At 40.5% G+C, this 13,497-nt stretch overlaps 1 protein-coding gene across 5 annotated transcripts in view; it reads left to right on the forward strand.

Annotated features, from left to right (window-relative positions):
• Positions 1 to 13,497, forward strand: part of DPP6 (dipeptidyl peptidase like 6) — a 526,589-nt gene that overhangs the window by 382,645 nt on the left and 130,447 nt on the right. For all 5 annotated transcript variants that reach the window (XM_085050257.1, XM_085050259.1, XM_085050255.1 and 2 more), the window contains exons 4-5: positions 8,452 to 8,546; positions 10,860 to 10,934. In XM_085050257.1, the coding sequence (XP_084906383.1) occupies positions 8,452 to 8,546; positions 10,860 to 10,934 (170 nt within the window). The remainder of the gene's footprint in view (positions 1 to 8,451; positions 8,547 to 10,859; positions 10,935 to 13,497) is intronic.

Raw genomic sequence — 13,497 nt, forward strand, 5'->3', positions numbered from 1 at the left:
CTCTTGTGACCACTGCAAACCCAGTAATCACACTGGAAACCAAAATGTGTCTTGGGGTTTTGGATTTCATCTCTTATCTGCCTTGATTTTCAAAAGCCTGAGGTCAGGGTGATGGCCATGTCTCTGACAGACTCCTCACACCGTTATACTTCAGCCCCATCAGACCTCTCCAGACACATCTGAAATGACAGTGTGACATAAGAGGGATTGTGAAATATTGCACTCAAAGATAATTAAAACTTTACCCGAAGCTGCACACACAGCATATCTGCTTGTTAATATACAACAGTCTCGTTCAGTCTGCACTGAAATTTAAGTAATCTGCCCACAACAATCATACGAAAAGCAAGAAAAAATGCTTTATGTGTTCTTTCTGTCCACTGTGGCCACTAACAAGTGCCATTTGGTTAAGGGCAAAGAGAAGGAGGCAAGGGAATGCACAGAGGAATTAAGTAAGCGAGCTGTGGGGTCACATTTAAATGAAAATTTATTCATAGGTTCCTTTTCTTCTCAGTGTCAAATGGATTATTATATTTAGGTGTAACACTTTGGATTATGCACTCCCCCGAGTGAAGCCAAACTAAATGAGGCAGATAAGACCCAGTGCATTTGTCCAAGAAGAGGAAGTCACTGAATGATGCTGCCCTGGCCTAGACAGCCAGGGAATGCTTGGAGCAAGTGTCCCTGCATGGAACAGGCAGGGTGGGTGTGACCAAGCAGGAGTGGTAGCTTGGGCTCTCATCTGAGCTAGCAGCTACAGTGGAAAAAGCCCTGAAGGTTTTATATTCCCAGCAAAATCGATGCCATTGTGTATTTGGGGCTGTGCACCCACCCCAGTCACTTCATGGAGCTGGGATAAGCTGATCCATGCTACCTGTTGGCTGCACTCTATTTTTCTCTTCAGTTGTGTGATGACACTGTGAAAAATATGTAGGTGTGGATAAAGGCATCGAGGATGATTTTCTGGGAAAATAGTTGTTTGGGGTTAAATTGCTTTTGGCTTGTGTTGAATGTGAGATTTTCCAGCAGGGAATCAAAGGGATGAGTGTAATCTGCTGTCTCCAGCTGTCCTGTAACCCAGGGGTCATCTGTGCTTTTCCTCCTATAACATCCAGGGTTTGAAAACCACATGGCATGAGCACAGCTGTACAGGAGAATAGGATGGCAGAGAATTTTTGAGGGAGATTTCTCAGCTCTGGAATACACCAAAGTCAGCTCAGTGTGGTGCACTCCCCTCAGGCATTAGAAACATAAACTGAGGGCAACAAGAAACACGGTGTGTGTTTTCACCGCTGTCTTTAGGCTTTTGCAGCAGTTTTGTAATCAAGATGGTTTGCCCTGGATGGAATGAAAATGGATTTAGACCAGAGAATTTCCCATTCATTTTTTGCCTAATTGTAGTGTCTCTCTTTTCCCCTCCTCCATATGTTATAAAAGCAGAAAGAAGCAGGGAAGGGAGTTATTTGAAGTTGAAACAAGTTCTTGATTTCTCACATGCATTTCAGCTTTTCATACCTGTGCCACTGAGTCGTGATCTGAGCCCACAAAGTTCCCAGACTGGGGCTCTTTGAGGAGGAGTTCAGCCTCACAAATGAGGTAGCAGAAGAGTTTTACGTGGTTCCAAATTTGGGACCAAAATTTCAAAGGTGTGCTCTGCCTGCATTTCAGGCTTGGTGCTGAGATTTTTTTTTTTTTTTTTGTGCTTGCATCTTGAAAGATGTGGGATTAGATAAAAAGGGAAACAGACTGGAATTACTGATTTTTATAGTTTTAAGTTTTCCCAAGACTCGGTCTTCTTTGAGCTTTGACAAGCTAATTTACAAGCCTGCTAGAGGTGCACGTTGATGTGGGAATTTTCCTGAGCTATAACTGTATTTTATTTTACTGGTGCTACTGAAAAAGCACTATATTGGTGCACCAAGTGCAACTGCACTGAGATGATGAGCAATTAAAACCATTTCTTGCATAATAAAGCACATTCTATCATGTTGCACTTACTTAATTTACCAATGCAATGTGTTATACAGCATTTAACTAAATTACAGTAAATCACCTATTTAAAGAAGTTTTTCTTTCAGCCTTGCATGTGGGGAAAAAAGTGCTGGCAACAGTAAAAGGATAATGAACCATAATGGCAGGAAGCTAAAAATGGGATTCCAGTTGTCTCCTGGAATTAAAGGCTGTAGTGATGTTGTTAAAGGCAAGCTGTTCTCTGTCTCCTGTTGCTCCTTGTATCAGCATCACAAAGTCTAAGAAATCCTTATTTATTTCTGCCAGGCAAAGCAGCAAGGCAGAAAAAAAAGGAGTTACTGGGGGCAGGGGGATTGAAACAAAAGGCAGGGTGGTGACAGGAGCTGTGAAAATTTACAAATGCCAAGGTCTACAGGGATCATCCCTGAAGAACAGCTCACTGAGAGCATGATGGAGCTGTGGGTATGGAAATGGGGTTTTGCTGCTATTCCCTATTCATGGTCCTTGCCTCCCACTTTCTCTGTTATCCCAGCTTACAGCAGCACCAGGGGACAGGGGATGGAAACCTTCCCTGCATTTTCTCTATGGGAAGCAGCTCAGTATGAAAACAATCTTTTCCTCTGCCTTGGGGAGGGAATTTCAGAGTCAGTTGTTTGTTGGGTACATGCTGTAAATATCAAATAGATGAACTGCAGCTTGTCTTGAAAGAAAACAGATCACAGTATTAAATGCATCATCACAACAGCCTTATTTCCACCTGAGTTTGTGATTGCATCTGCCTGGACACCTGAATAGGCTTCCATTGGGGACTGATTGTGCTTTTATTTTGCATTATGATCTATGTGGTGAAGTTTTGCAGCAGTTAGTGAGCATGCACAGTCCCAGCATTTGTTCAACATTTATTCTCAGTGCTTTTCTGAGGAGTAAATTCTATCTACCCCAAGGAATGTGGGTTTTGGGGGCTCAGTCTCCTACCTGGCTCCAGTTAGGCAGATACTGTCCTAAGTGAGTCAATAATCCTGCAGGCCTGGTGAACAAGATGCAATTTCCCCTTTCATGAAAGCAAAGTAAAATAAGTATTTCCATAAATCTGCATGAGTTCATCCTTCTCCCTGCTCATATCATGCTGCACCACTCTTGTTTGGTGCTTCTTAATGTTTGCTGGGTTTTCTCTCCAATAAATTCACAAAGGAAGTAGAATGTTTGTACTTCCTGTGTGAATTTACCCTGTTCTGTTGTTTTCCTCTCTGCCTCCATTATGTCCAAAAACCTCAGACTCCTTCTCTCTCAAAACCAGTCCCTGAGATAGCAGGCTGTGTCTGAAGAGAGTTGCTTCTGCTGCATCTGGCAGGAATAAGGGGTTTTTTAGGGTTTTGGCTCCTCACACAGCAACCTGTTAACCACAGCTTGTGCTATTCCCTCACCTGGGACACTCAGAAAGCACATTTTTACAGGAAATCCAAAGTCCTTCCCCACCCCCCCTGGCTCACCTGACCCTTCAGAAAACTTGCTGGGATGCTGAACAAGCAGAAGATTTTTTGTTTCTTTTTTTAACTCCACTGCCTGATCCTCATGTATTTTCCCAAGGGAATACAACTGTACTACATCCTGTTGAAAATACAAATTCTGTCTGAAGAAACATCTGTCCTACTATTGCAGTCTTCCTGCCTGTTACCTTGTTAGATGGTGAGTGCTATCCAGGTGTGTCTGAACAACACCTGTGTGGGAGGACTTTGGGAAACTCTTGGCTGCTGCAACACACATCCTTGAGATGTAAGATAAAACACCAACGATGTGACTGCTCTGGATCAGTAAAAACCCCACAACAGCCTTTATTTTCCTCCTGTGAGGAACAACAGGAGGATGCCCATGTTCTCTTGGTGGCCCTGTGACATTTGCCAGTGCAGAGCTCCATCCCAGCATCCCTGCACATGGCCTGGTGCAAAGGGACCTCTGTCCCCTGGGAGGGATGAGGGTCATCCCACAGGACCTGTCTGTTCTCCTGACACAGCATCATGTTTGCCAATCCTGCTGCTATCTGGAGGCTCATTTATTGGAAATGGCTTAGAACAACTTCAGGACTTAAATTTCCTTTTTTCACCAATCTTCCTTAATCTTAGGGATTGAGAACGATAATTCCCTGGATGCTGGCTTTCATCAGACTGAGACTCATTCAATTATCTTTCATGTCTGTTGATCAGGACTCAAGAAGTTGCCTTTTCCTCTAAATCTGTGGCTCTAAAAGACTGGAGTGGTCCTAACAGTCCCGAGTGTATCTTCTCTCTTTCACTGTCTCTTGCTGCTGACTTGCCAATTGTGAATTTCATAATGCTTTTTTTGTCTGCTTTTCATTCATCTGTTATTAAACTGATAGAAAATTACCATTTCATTAAAATACTTTTTAGACCTGGATTTAAATACTTTTTTTTGCTCATATTTTATCACTCAGTTTTGCTTTCTGCTTTACATAATCTCTGACACATAATGAAAATTCCCCTCACAAGCATGCAGGTCCTCCTCCTCCCTCTCACTGGGTCTGTTTTCTCTGCCCATGTGTTTTCTGACTGAATTCAAGACAGAAAAGCAGATGGGGATTATGGTTTCACCTATTCAGTTTAGCAGGTTTTTAGATGTTTCTCCCCAGGCCTTCCCATTGCTCTACACTGACTCTGAACAACCCCAAGGCTGCTCCATTATTTCTGGTAATCATGGTTTTTAGCAATCAGGCACTTTTGTAAGTGTGACTACAATTCTGTGTCTACACTCACAGATATGTTCTACCATCCAGACAGTTTCCTGGAGGTTAAAAGAGAGGTGAAGAGTTGGCAAAGTGAAGTTTGCTATTGAATCATGGAATCATAGAGAGGTTTGGGTGGGAAGGAACCTTAAGGAGCATTCAGTTCCAGCCCCACTGGACATCTTTCACTAGACAGATTGCTCAGAGCTCCAGCTGTGCTGGCCTTGAACATGTCCAGGGATGGGGCATCCATGACTCCCTTGGTGAAGGAGAGATGGAAGAGATCCAAGAAAGAGTGAAGAAATGGAATTAATGGCTTTATGCCTGAAAATTATAATTTTGGGCATCATTTGTACTGAACACCAGCCCCAAAGAAAGGCAGAAATAAAAAATGAGATGCAGTGATGACCTTTATCAGCAGCGGAGACAACTATAAATCAGGCTGCAAATTCTCATCATCTTGCTGGACAGAATTCATTATAGACAGAGGCTGCTGCATTGCTTTCTGGCTTTGATTGAGGTATGTCCCATTTGAATAAATGCTCTTGCACTGGAACAAATAACACATTTCAAAACAGGAGTCCAGGAATATTATTCATCTTTTGAGGACTAAGATCAGCTAAACCTCACAGTGTTTTGTTTGGAATACAATGCAGATCAATTTGTTCTTTTCTTAAGCAGACCAATTTTCTGTTCATTAATTCAGACAGTGTGTTGATGGCTTGTATTGAATATAAAGGCAAGATTTACAGCCCTAACAAATCAGCGCTGCTTCATTTGTTCTTTTTTATGCTTTCTAGAAGTACATGCAGCAGATTAGCACCTGATTTTAAACTTGTTATGGTTTAACAAATAATGGCAAAGTCTGTCACCTCCTGCTTCCAACCATGGAGCAGCTTTTATGTAATCTTCTTGAAGTTTTACAGTTTATTAAAATGTTATGGGTTTTTTGGAGCATAAGGAGCAATGAAATGTGGTAGCAATGTCATTATGGGCAGTAATGTAACTTCCATCAGTTCCTGCAATGTTCAAGAAACAGCTCCACAGACTCATTAGATTAATAAGGTACTTTACCTGTGTACTGAACTTTGAGCTGAGTTTCATTGCTATTTCTTTCTGTAATTAGGAAATATGTGGAAAGGCTTACAATTATCCAAATGTTTTCCTGACCATCTTTAAAATGTGATCTTTCTGTCTAGAACTTAGTGTGTAATTGGAAAACATTCTGTGTTATTGACAGAGGGTGATTATTAAAGCAGTAATCTTTTTCAAAATGTCTGATAATTAGGTAATAATCTGTCTCTCAGTTTAATTTTCCCTGTTATTTCTGGAATGCCTGAAATACTGCTGGAAAATAAAAATTTGGACTGCATACTTTCCTCTTGTAACAAATAATGGTTCAGACTTTATGGCCTAAGCATATAAAGACCAGGTGTGTATGAAGTATTAAATCTTTTATTGCTTCACTTCCTGAATTGTTGGCATGAACACATTTCTTAAGGATCTGGATGCAGAAGTTGGAAGTTAGAGTTGTAAATAAGTTGCTGCTGGATTAGAGTCCAGGGATTGTCCCTTCTGGCATACAGCCCAGGACAAGGGCAAATACTTGGGGAAGATTCTAAAAAGTAGGCGAATTTCTCAAGATGATGATTTAGGATATCCTTTTATTCCCTCACAATGGCTGGTTCAAGAGCTTCCTGAAAAGGATCTCCCTTCAAGACATATAATCTTTGATGGATTTTTCTTCCATTTTTCTAATTCTAGTTTGGATGCGCCTGCAGCCCTGGCACCTGCTCTGTTCTGGGACTGTGACTTCCACAGTTTGTTTGCCTTCAGCATGAAGAAATAATCCCTTCTATTTGTTTTGAACCTGACACTGACTGGTGTCATCTAGTGCCTTCTGGTATTTGTTTTGGAAAAGGCAGGGAATAAGCATCTCCTATTTATCTTCTCCATGCTGCTTATGACTTTTTTGACTTCTATCCTAGTTCTGTTCCATCAGTTCTTTCTCAAGATTATGTATTTTAATTTCTTCAGTCATAAATTTTGTATGAAAGAATATTTGAAAGACAAATACAAGTCTTAATTTAATTTAGATTTTTTTTTTTTTAATTTAGGACAGAAGTTGCTGATAAAATTTATACCAGAATTTTTTTAAAAGTTAGGCTTTGAGAACTTTGCCTATGAGTCTGAAGGGCTGGTGCTCTGATTTGGACTCTTAGAATCTTAGTCTCTAAAACCTTGTGATTTTGGGATGATCAACTCTATTGCATCAACCATTTGGCCTTACAGAATCTGATTCATCCCAATCTCAGAGAAGACTTCTTCCTTCTCCACTTGTGTGTAAATCTGTGATAGAGAGGAGGAGATTTTTTATTGATAGCAATAAGCAGAGCATAGAAGCTTTTCATCTGCACTTTCAGAGCATTTTATAAAGCTGGTTAATGACTGTGATGATTATCATCACCAGGTTGGAAATAAAACATTGAAACATGGATAAGGAGTGTGCTAGGTCTGTACACCAAAGTTGTGAAAGAACCAGGTCTGTAATCCCAGTGTTGTCTTTAGCAGGTCACCCCAGCTGGGCAGTGCACATCTCTGTGGTTACAGCGAGTTGGATTTGTGCTTGTATTAATCCTAGAGGATTTAAACTCACCTTTGACTCCTCCCAGGACAACCCATGGATAATGTTAAACCATTCATGGGTCTCTAACCCTTGTTGCACCATGGTAACCCTGCTGGAGTAGCCATAGGAAGGGTAGGTGGTGAGGAATTCTTAATTCTTTCCCTAGCTGAAACTGGAAGCAGAGGTTTGGTAAGATCCATCAGTTGTCAGTCTCAGTTTGCTCAACTTGCAATAAAAACATAACCCTAGTCCTGTGCCAAGAAAAGCTGCTGATTCCTTTAAAGGCAGAGTGCTCTGGACTTATGTTTTATGTTTTATCTGCAGGGCAGTGCATGTAAGCACTGATCAGACTCAAACTCCAAGTTTATGACATCCCTTTATTGTTGTAATGTTTTTCATCCTGAACTTTTGACCTGCTGCCTAACCCTCATTTGGAGTCCCTTTCACATATCTGCCCCAGCCTTTCTGCCAAGCAGGCTGTGTGCTTTGAGGGCTGGACACTGCCTGCCTGCTGTGCAGCAGCTACTGGAGAGCATTCTTGCCCTTGTCCAGCTGTCTTGAGAGCTGGAGTAGCTCCAAAGTGTATAGAGACAAGCTGATTTGCCCTTTTTCATGTGAAAATGGTGATTTCTTTCCATGTATCTCCTTCTGGTATAAATTTACAGAATAAATGTCGGAGTTGGAGTATCTGCACAATATCAGGTTCCAGAATCTCCTTTGTTAGAGGGTGATTTGCCTTTCACCTTCAGAGGCTTTCCAAGCTTATTAAACTCCTACAGGGACTATGGACCTTGAAAACCTGTAAGCATAAGTAATGGGTTTTTTTGACCTTATTTTCTACACTAACAATATAGCAAGCTGTGAATGCACATTCAAAACAGGTGGCTCTTGCCTTTATCTAAGGGAAAATGTGGCCCAATAAACATGTGACAAACACTAACCACAGCATTTTATGGCTATCCTCAAAGCCACTTGGAGCAATGGCTGCGTTAAAAAATGATCTGTTTCCTTCAGAAGGAAGTTCCCAGCAGTACTTTTGGTTTAAGTCTGTAATTAGGTTCCACACAAACAGACAATTCCAGATTTCCTTAATGACCTTCTGTTTTCCTCCTTGCAGATAATGAATTCATTTACAGAAACCGGAATGGCACAGTGATTCTGAGGAATGTCGAAACCAACAGTTCAACAGTATTAATAGAAAACAAAAAAATTGTAAGTATTTTCTATAACAAGTGGCTGAATTCCACAGTGCTCTTGCCGTTGGATCAGTAAAGCAGAAAATGACTTAGGTTTCAACTTCATGTATTGTCAGGGAGAAGCAATTCACTGGTAATACAATGGGCTATGCAGTGATGGATAATGTGAGATTGAACTCCAGCTTTTCGTATTATTCTGCAAGCTCAGTTTCCCTCATACTTCTGGAAAGTATCATATAGAGATTTGAAGCTAGCCTTGCATATCATATATAATTGAAAGATGCATAATTCTCATTTCGTCATGCTTATAATAAAAAAGACAATTGGTGTCATTTACTGTCTGTTGACATTCTCTACCTTCCTCCATGCAAATACTTATTTTTAATTTGTGTGTTTGCTGATTTTTCTGTCCTAATGGTTGAAATTTAATTCAATGTTGTTTATGAGTAGTGTTGATGAAGAGAAGTGGAGCTGCATAGGAGAGAAACCCTAAAAAATTGTTGTGAAAATAAGTTAGTAGGTGGCTACTAAAATGAATGTAAAGAAAACAAATTCCCATCTGATACAGAATATTGCTTATAGTGATAGAAGTATTTTGTAGCATTGTTTTTTGTAGTTGGTGAAACCAGCATTGTGGCAGAAATAAGCCCATTATTTATATTAATTATTTTTTAATGAGAAAAATAATTTACCACTGAATTATTATTGCAGGGCCCAGCCTTAAGCCTCACATGCCACATTTAACCTTCAACCTTTGCTGCATCACATAAGCAATCCTCTTTTACCAGAGTGTAACCCCTTTATTTACCATTTTAAGGATAAAGGAGTGGGCTGGCTTCCTTCAATGTCAAGGTCTGTCAAAGTCAAATTGCTTCCATTTGGCCTCTGTTTATTCCACTGGTTTTTAATTTTTGCCATTTGTAAGAAAAGCACACTGCTGCAAGATAATCCTACATTTTCATGCCATTGCCACCCTGCTGCTTGCTCTACCCTTGTTCCTCTGCCCTCTCAGTAAATAAACCTGCAGGTCACCTCCACCCCAATCCAGAAAGTCCCAGTGCAAGAGCTGCCATGATGCCTTACTCAGACATGTGGTCTTTTTCCTCTTCCTTCCCAGCCCTGGGTCAGAAAACTTTTTCTACTTGGTCATGTTTTCCTTTCCCATTGTTATTAACATAGCAGCAAATAAAATCTGTCCTCATGCTGACCCTGCTGGTTCCCAGGCTCCCCTGTTCCTTCCCACCCTGATCTACACTGGGTCATCAGTCAGTTGGATTTCCCAGAGAGGTGGTGGGTGCCTCATCCCTGGAAATGCTCAGGATTAGGTTGGATGGGGCTCTGAGCAGCCTGGTCTAGTTGCAGATGTCCTTGCTTATAGCAGGGGGTTGGGCTAGAGGACCTTTAAAGATCCCTTTCAATCCAAATCCTTGTCGGATGGTATGGCTTGTCCCCTCTGCTTTTGGGTCTCCACACCACATCCAGCCCCACTGGCCATTGGGAGGACTCTCCCAGTGGGTGCTCTTTATTTCCCTGCAGCCCAAATTCATTTTGCTCTGTGGGACTCTCCCAAGGACTCACATCTAATTTGTTGGGTGAGATTTAAAAGGCAGTGGATGAGGGATGTGTCAGTGGCACCTCTCTCTGACCTTGCTGCCATCTGTGCCAGCAGTGTATTATCTTGAAACACACTGGGAAGGGAAAATGGCTTCACTAAACAAATGAAAATTGGAGCAGGGACAAGGTAATTCCTGACAAGTCTGAGGTATCCTGGCATTTCTTCTTGTTAGCAAGATTTACAGTGCTGATTTTCACAGAACCCAGGTCAGGGTGCATTCTATCGCTGCAGCATCCCAAAGACTTTTAATTGGGGAAAATGGAATAGTTTTCCTCTGTGTTGTCTTAATTAGGGGATGTAGTGGTGTCTCTATCTCTAATTTGCTCCAGAAACTATTTACTGTTTTTCGTCTCCTGCACTGGCCAGTGAATACAGAGAACAAGAGAGAATTAATAAATTGCCATTTATCAGAGTTTTCTACTAACTACTGCCTACATCTGCCACCTCACCAGCCACTGTGCAGTAAGATTGCAAGGAAATTCTGGGTTTTTTTAATATAGCTGCCTGCTCTAAGTCACAAGGCATTAATTCTTTCTCTTATAGGGGCACACATAACATTTCTGGCGTTCGGAAAAAAAAAAAAATTCTATTTTTCAAGACTCTTAATCTGGTAGTATTCTTCATCCTTAGAGAGATGGTCATAAAAATTCGTGCTAGATGTCATTAGCTTGAAAACTGAAGCATGTTTCTTTCAACATTGTATTTATTTTCTAGGTCTCCTTAAAGGCTATCTGGTATGAAGTGTCACCTGACCGGGAATATGCACTATTTGCCTTTGATGTTGAACCTGTAAGTAAACAGATTTGATTTCAAAATACACAGCCAGTGGCAATTTATTTTTTTTTTCAACTTTTATGCCAGCAAGATGATATTTTAAATTAATTGCTTCCTGTGAAAGAAAGCAAGAAACCCCCTCACTTAGCAATTCTGAGAGCATGTCACACTGCCATCTAGTAGAGGAGAAAGGTATAAATTAGACCATAGAGGAAACACTGTCTTTGCCAGGATTTTATAGCCTTCGGGAGGGGGATTGTAAGGACATGTCTTTGCTACAAGGATTTCTATTCCTCTTCTGTGATTTTTTTTTCCATGGTGCCTTTTTCAGTCAGCCTATAAATTTCTTCCTCAGAACGAAAAGCTACTGTCAGTGTCTCCCACAACTGAAATAATACATTAATTATGTGTCACCATTCCCAGTGCTGCAGTTAGGGCTGAGCTATCACTTTCATTATAAATCCTTTTCTTCAGAGGTTTAGGTATAAATCATTCGTAAAAAATCACCATTAGGTTGCTACTAAGTTCTGGATTACAGTGAATTTTTTACCAAACTTCAAAAGGGAAAAGTGTAATGAATCATTTTTAAATGATGACCAAAGAATCAAACATGGGGGAAGCAATTCTTCTGCATGAATAATATTTTTGTCTTTCTCAATTCTGCTGGTATAAGGCCTGAAATGTTTGAATGATAGCTATGCTGTACTACTTGGATGAACTATAAGCCCTATATATTTTGTTTCTACAACCTAGAATATCTCCAATTCTTCAAAATAAAAATAATTAATTCACTAAAAACTGTAATTCTATTTCCATAATATAAATAACATTTCAGCTTCTCACCAAAGGAAATTTGTTGGCCCTTTAGGTAGTGGAAGTTGTGGCTGTTGCTCATCTGATTTCTCTCCTATCATCTTTGGAATTATTCCTGACTTGGTGCTATGAAAATCAGAAGAAGCACACCTGGTTTTAGAAGAAGGGAAAATAAAACTGAATCAGAAACTTTAGGGATAATTCATAATGATTTTTCCTGGGAAATTACTGGTGGTGTGACTTCACTTACCTGGAGCTTAACTGAGTTCTAGACAGAGATGAATGTGGAAGTGTTAAGTTAATTCTAAACAGGAGGAAGACAGCCTAAGGGTCACTGAGCAAGCAAAGCCTTTCTCTCAAATTCCCTTGCCTCGTGAGCCAGAGATGTTTTGTAAAATTCAGTTCTTCTAGTGGAAATCAGCCTTTGGCTGTGGAAGCCCTGTGCCAACACTGCTCAGATGCACTGTGCAAGCTGGAAGAGCCCTGAGGAGGGAGGGCTTCCTCAGCTCCTCTGAGAATGGCAGAAAAATGCCTTTAATGACCACAAAAAAAATAGAGAAAAAGTTTAATATCTGATGAACAGTAATGAAAAATTCACTTTTTATTCTCAACTTCTATCCACTGAAAGGACTGCAAACTCTGAAGATCTGCAAGAAGCAGGGTTAGGGGGGCTTTTAGAGCTCAGTTTGTGCTCAGTCTGTAGAGGAAGGCTTGATGTGGGCAGTGTGGAAGGAGGGCATGGGAATGGAAAGGGATGGCTGGAAGTGTTTGCTCTGCATCCTCCTCTCTGCATTTCAGTGCTTGCAGACCTGTGAGTTTGAGGTGCAGGCAAAACACTGAATTTGTAGTCCCTAAGATGCCTGTCTGGAGAAGAGAGGGCAGCACATAGCCAGGCACTCCCTTCCTCACACCACATCTCCTTCCAGAAAGGAAAACCCAAGGTGGAAAGCTGAAAACATGACCTTTATGAACATTTCAGGATGTGACATATATACTCAGTGCAAGAGAACTTCACAAATTGTTCAGATATTCATGTACTGCGAGAGTTCCTGAAGCAAAACAAAACAAAACAAAACCCTCTCTTTTCTTTCCTTTACAATCCATGTTTATGGAGAAAACAAAGTTTGTTGTGTTTGGTTTTTGTTTTGTTTTGTTTTGTTTTGTTTTGTTTTGTGTGAAGAACCATGCTAATAGAGGGGTAGTTAGGTTCAGTCTCACTTATTGCAGCCTTAAGCCATAATGGGTGGTTTTGTGTATTAAAATGGCAATAACTGTTAAATTACTTCTTCAGCCTTCTTCTCCCTTGGTATGCAGACTGTGGCTACAAATAATTGCATGTTAGTTAGCTCTTCACATTTTCTGCATTTCAAACTGTATTCTTGGACAAAATTCAAATTGTGCTGTTTTCTGCAACACAAGAAATTGATTAGGAAAGCCTTGGGCAGTTGTCCTTGCTGCAAAGTCAAAAGGAAATTTCAGGAGATGTATGGGCAGAGGACATGTCCTTAAAGTTTAATTCTACAATACCAAAAAAGGAACTTCTTGGAATTATTATGTACTTATTTTTTAGGCGTCAGAAATAATTTTGTCTTTTTTTGGTAATTGATACTGTGGAGTGCTGCTTTTTAATTGTTTGTGAGTACAGATATTGTCATTATTTTTTTACACAGGACAGTTGTGCTGCTTTTACATATGTGTAATACCTTAATGTGCATAGTATGAATTAATTATTTGCCTGAATTCTGAAATGAATGGATTCAGCCTC

The sequence above is a fragment of the Lichenostomus cassidix genome, chromosome 2 (genome assembly GCF_008360975.1).
Source record: "Lichenostomus cassidix isolate B80296 chromosome 2, HeHo_3.0, whole genome shotgun sequence".
NCBI classification, from domain to species: Eukaryota; Metazoa; Chordata; class Aves; order Passeriformes; family Meliphagidae; genus Lichenostomus; species Lichenostomus cassidix.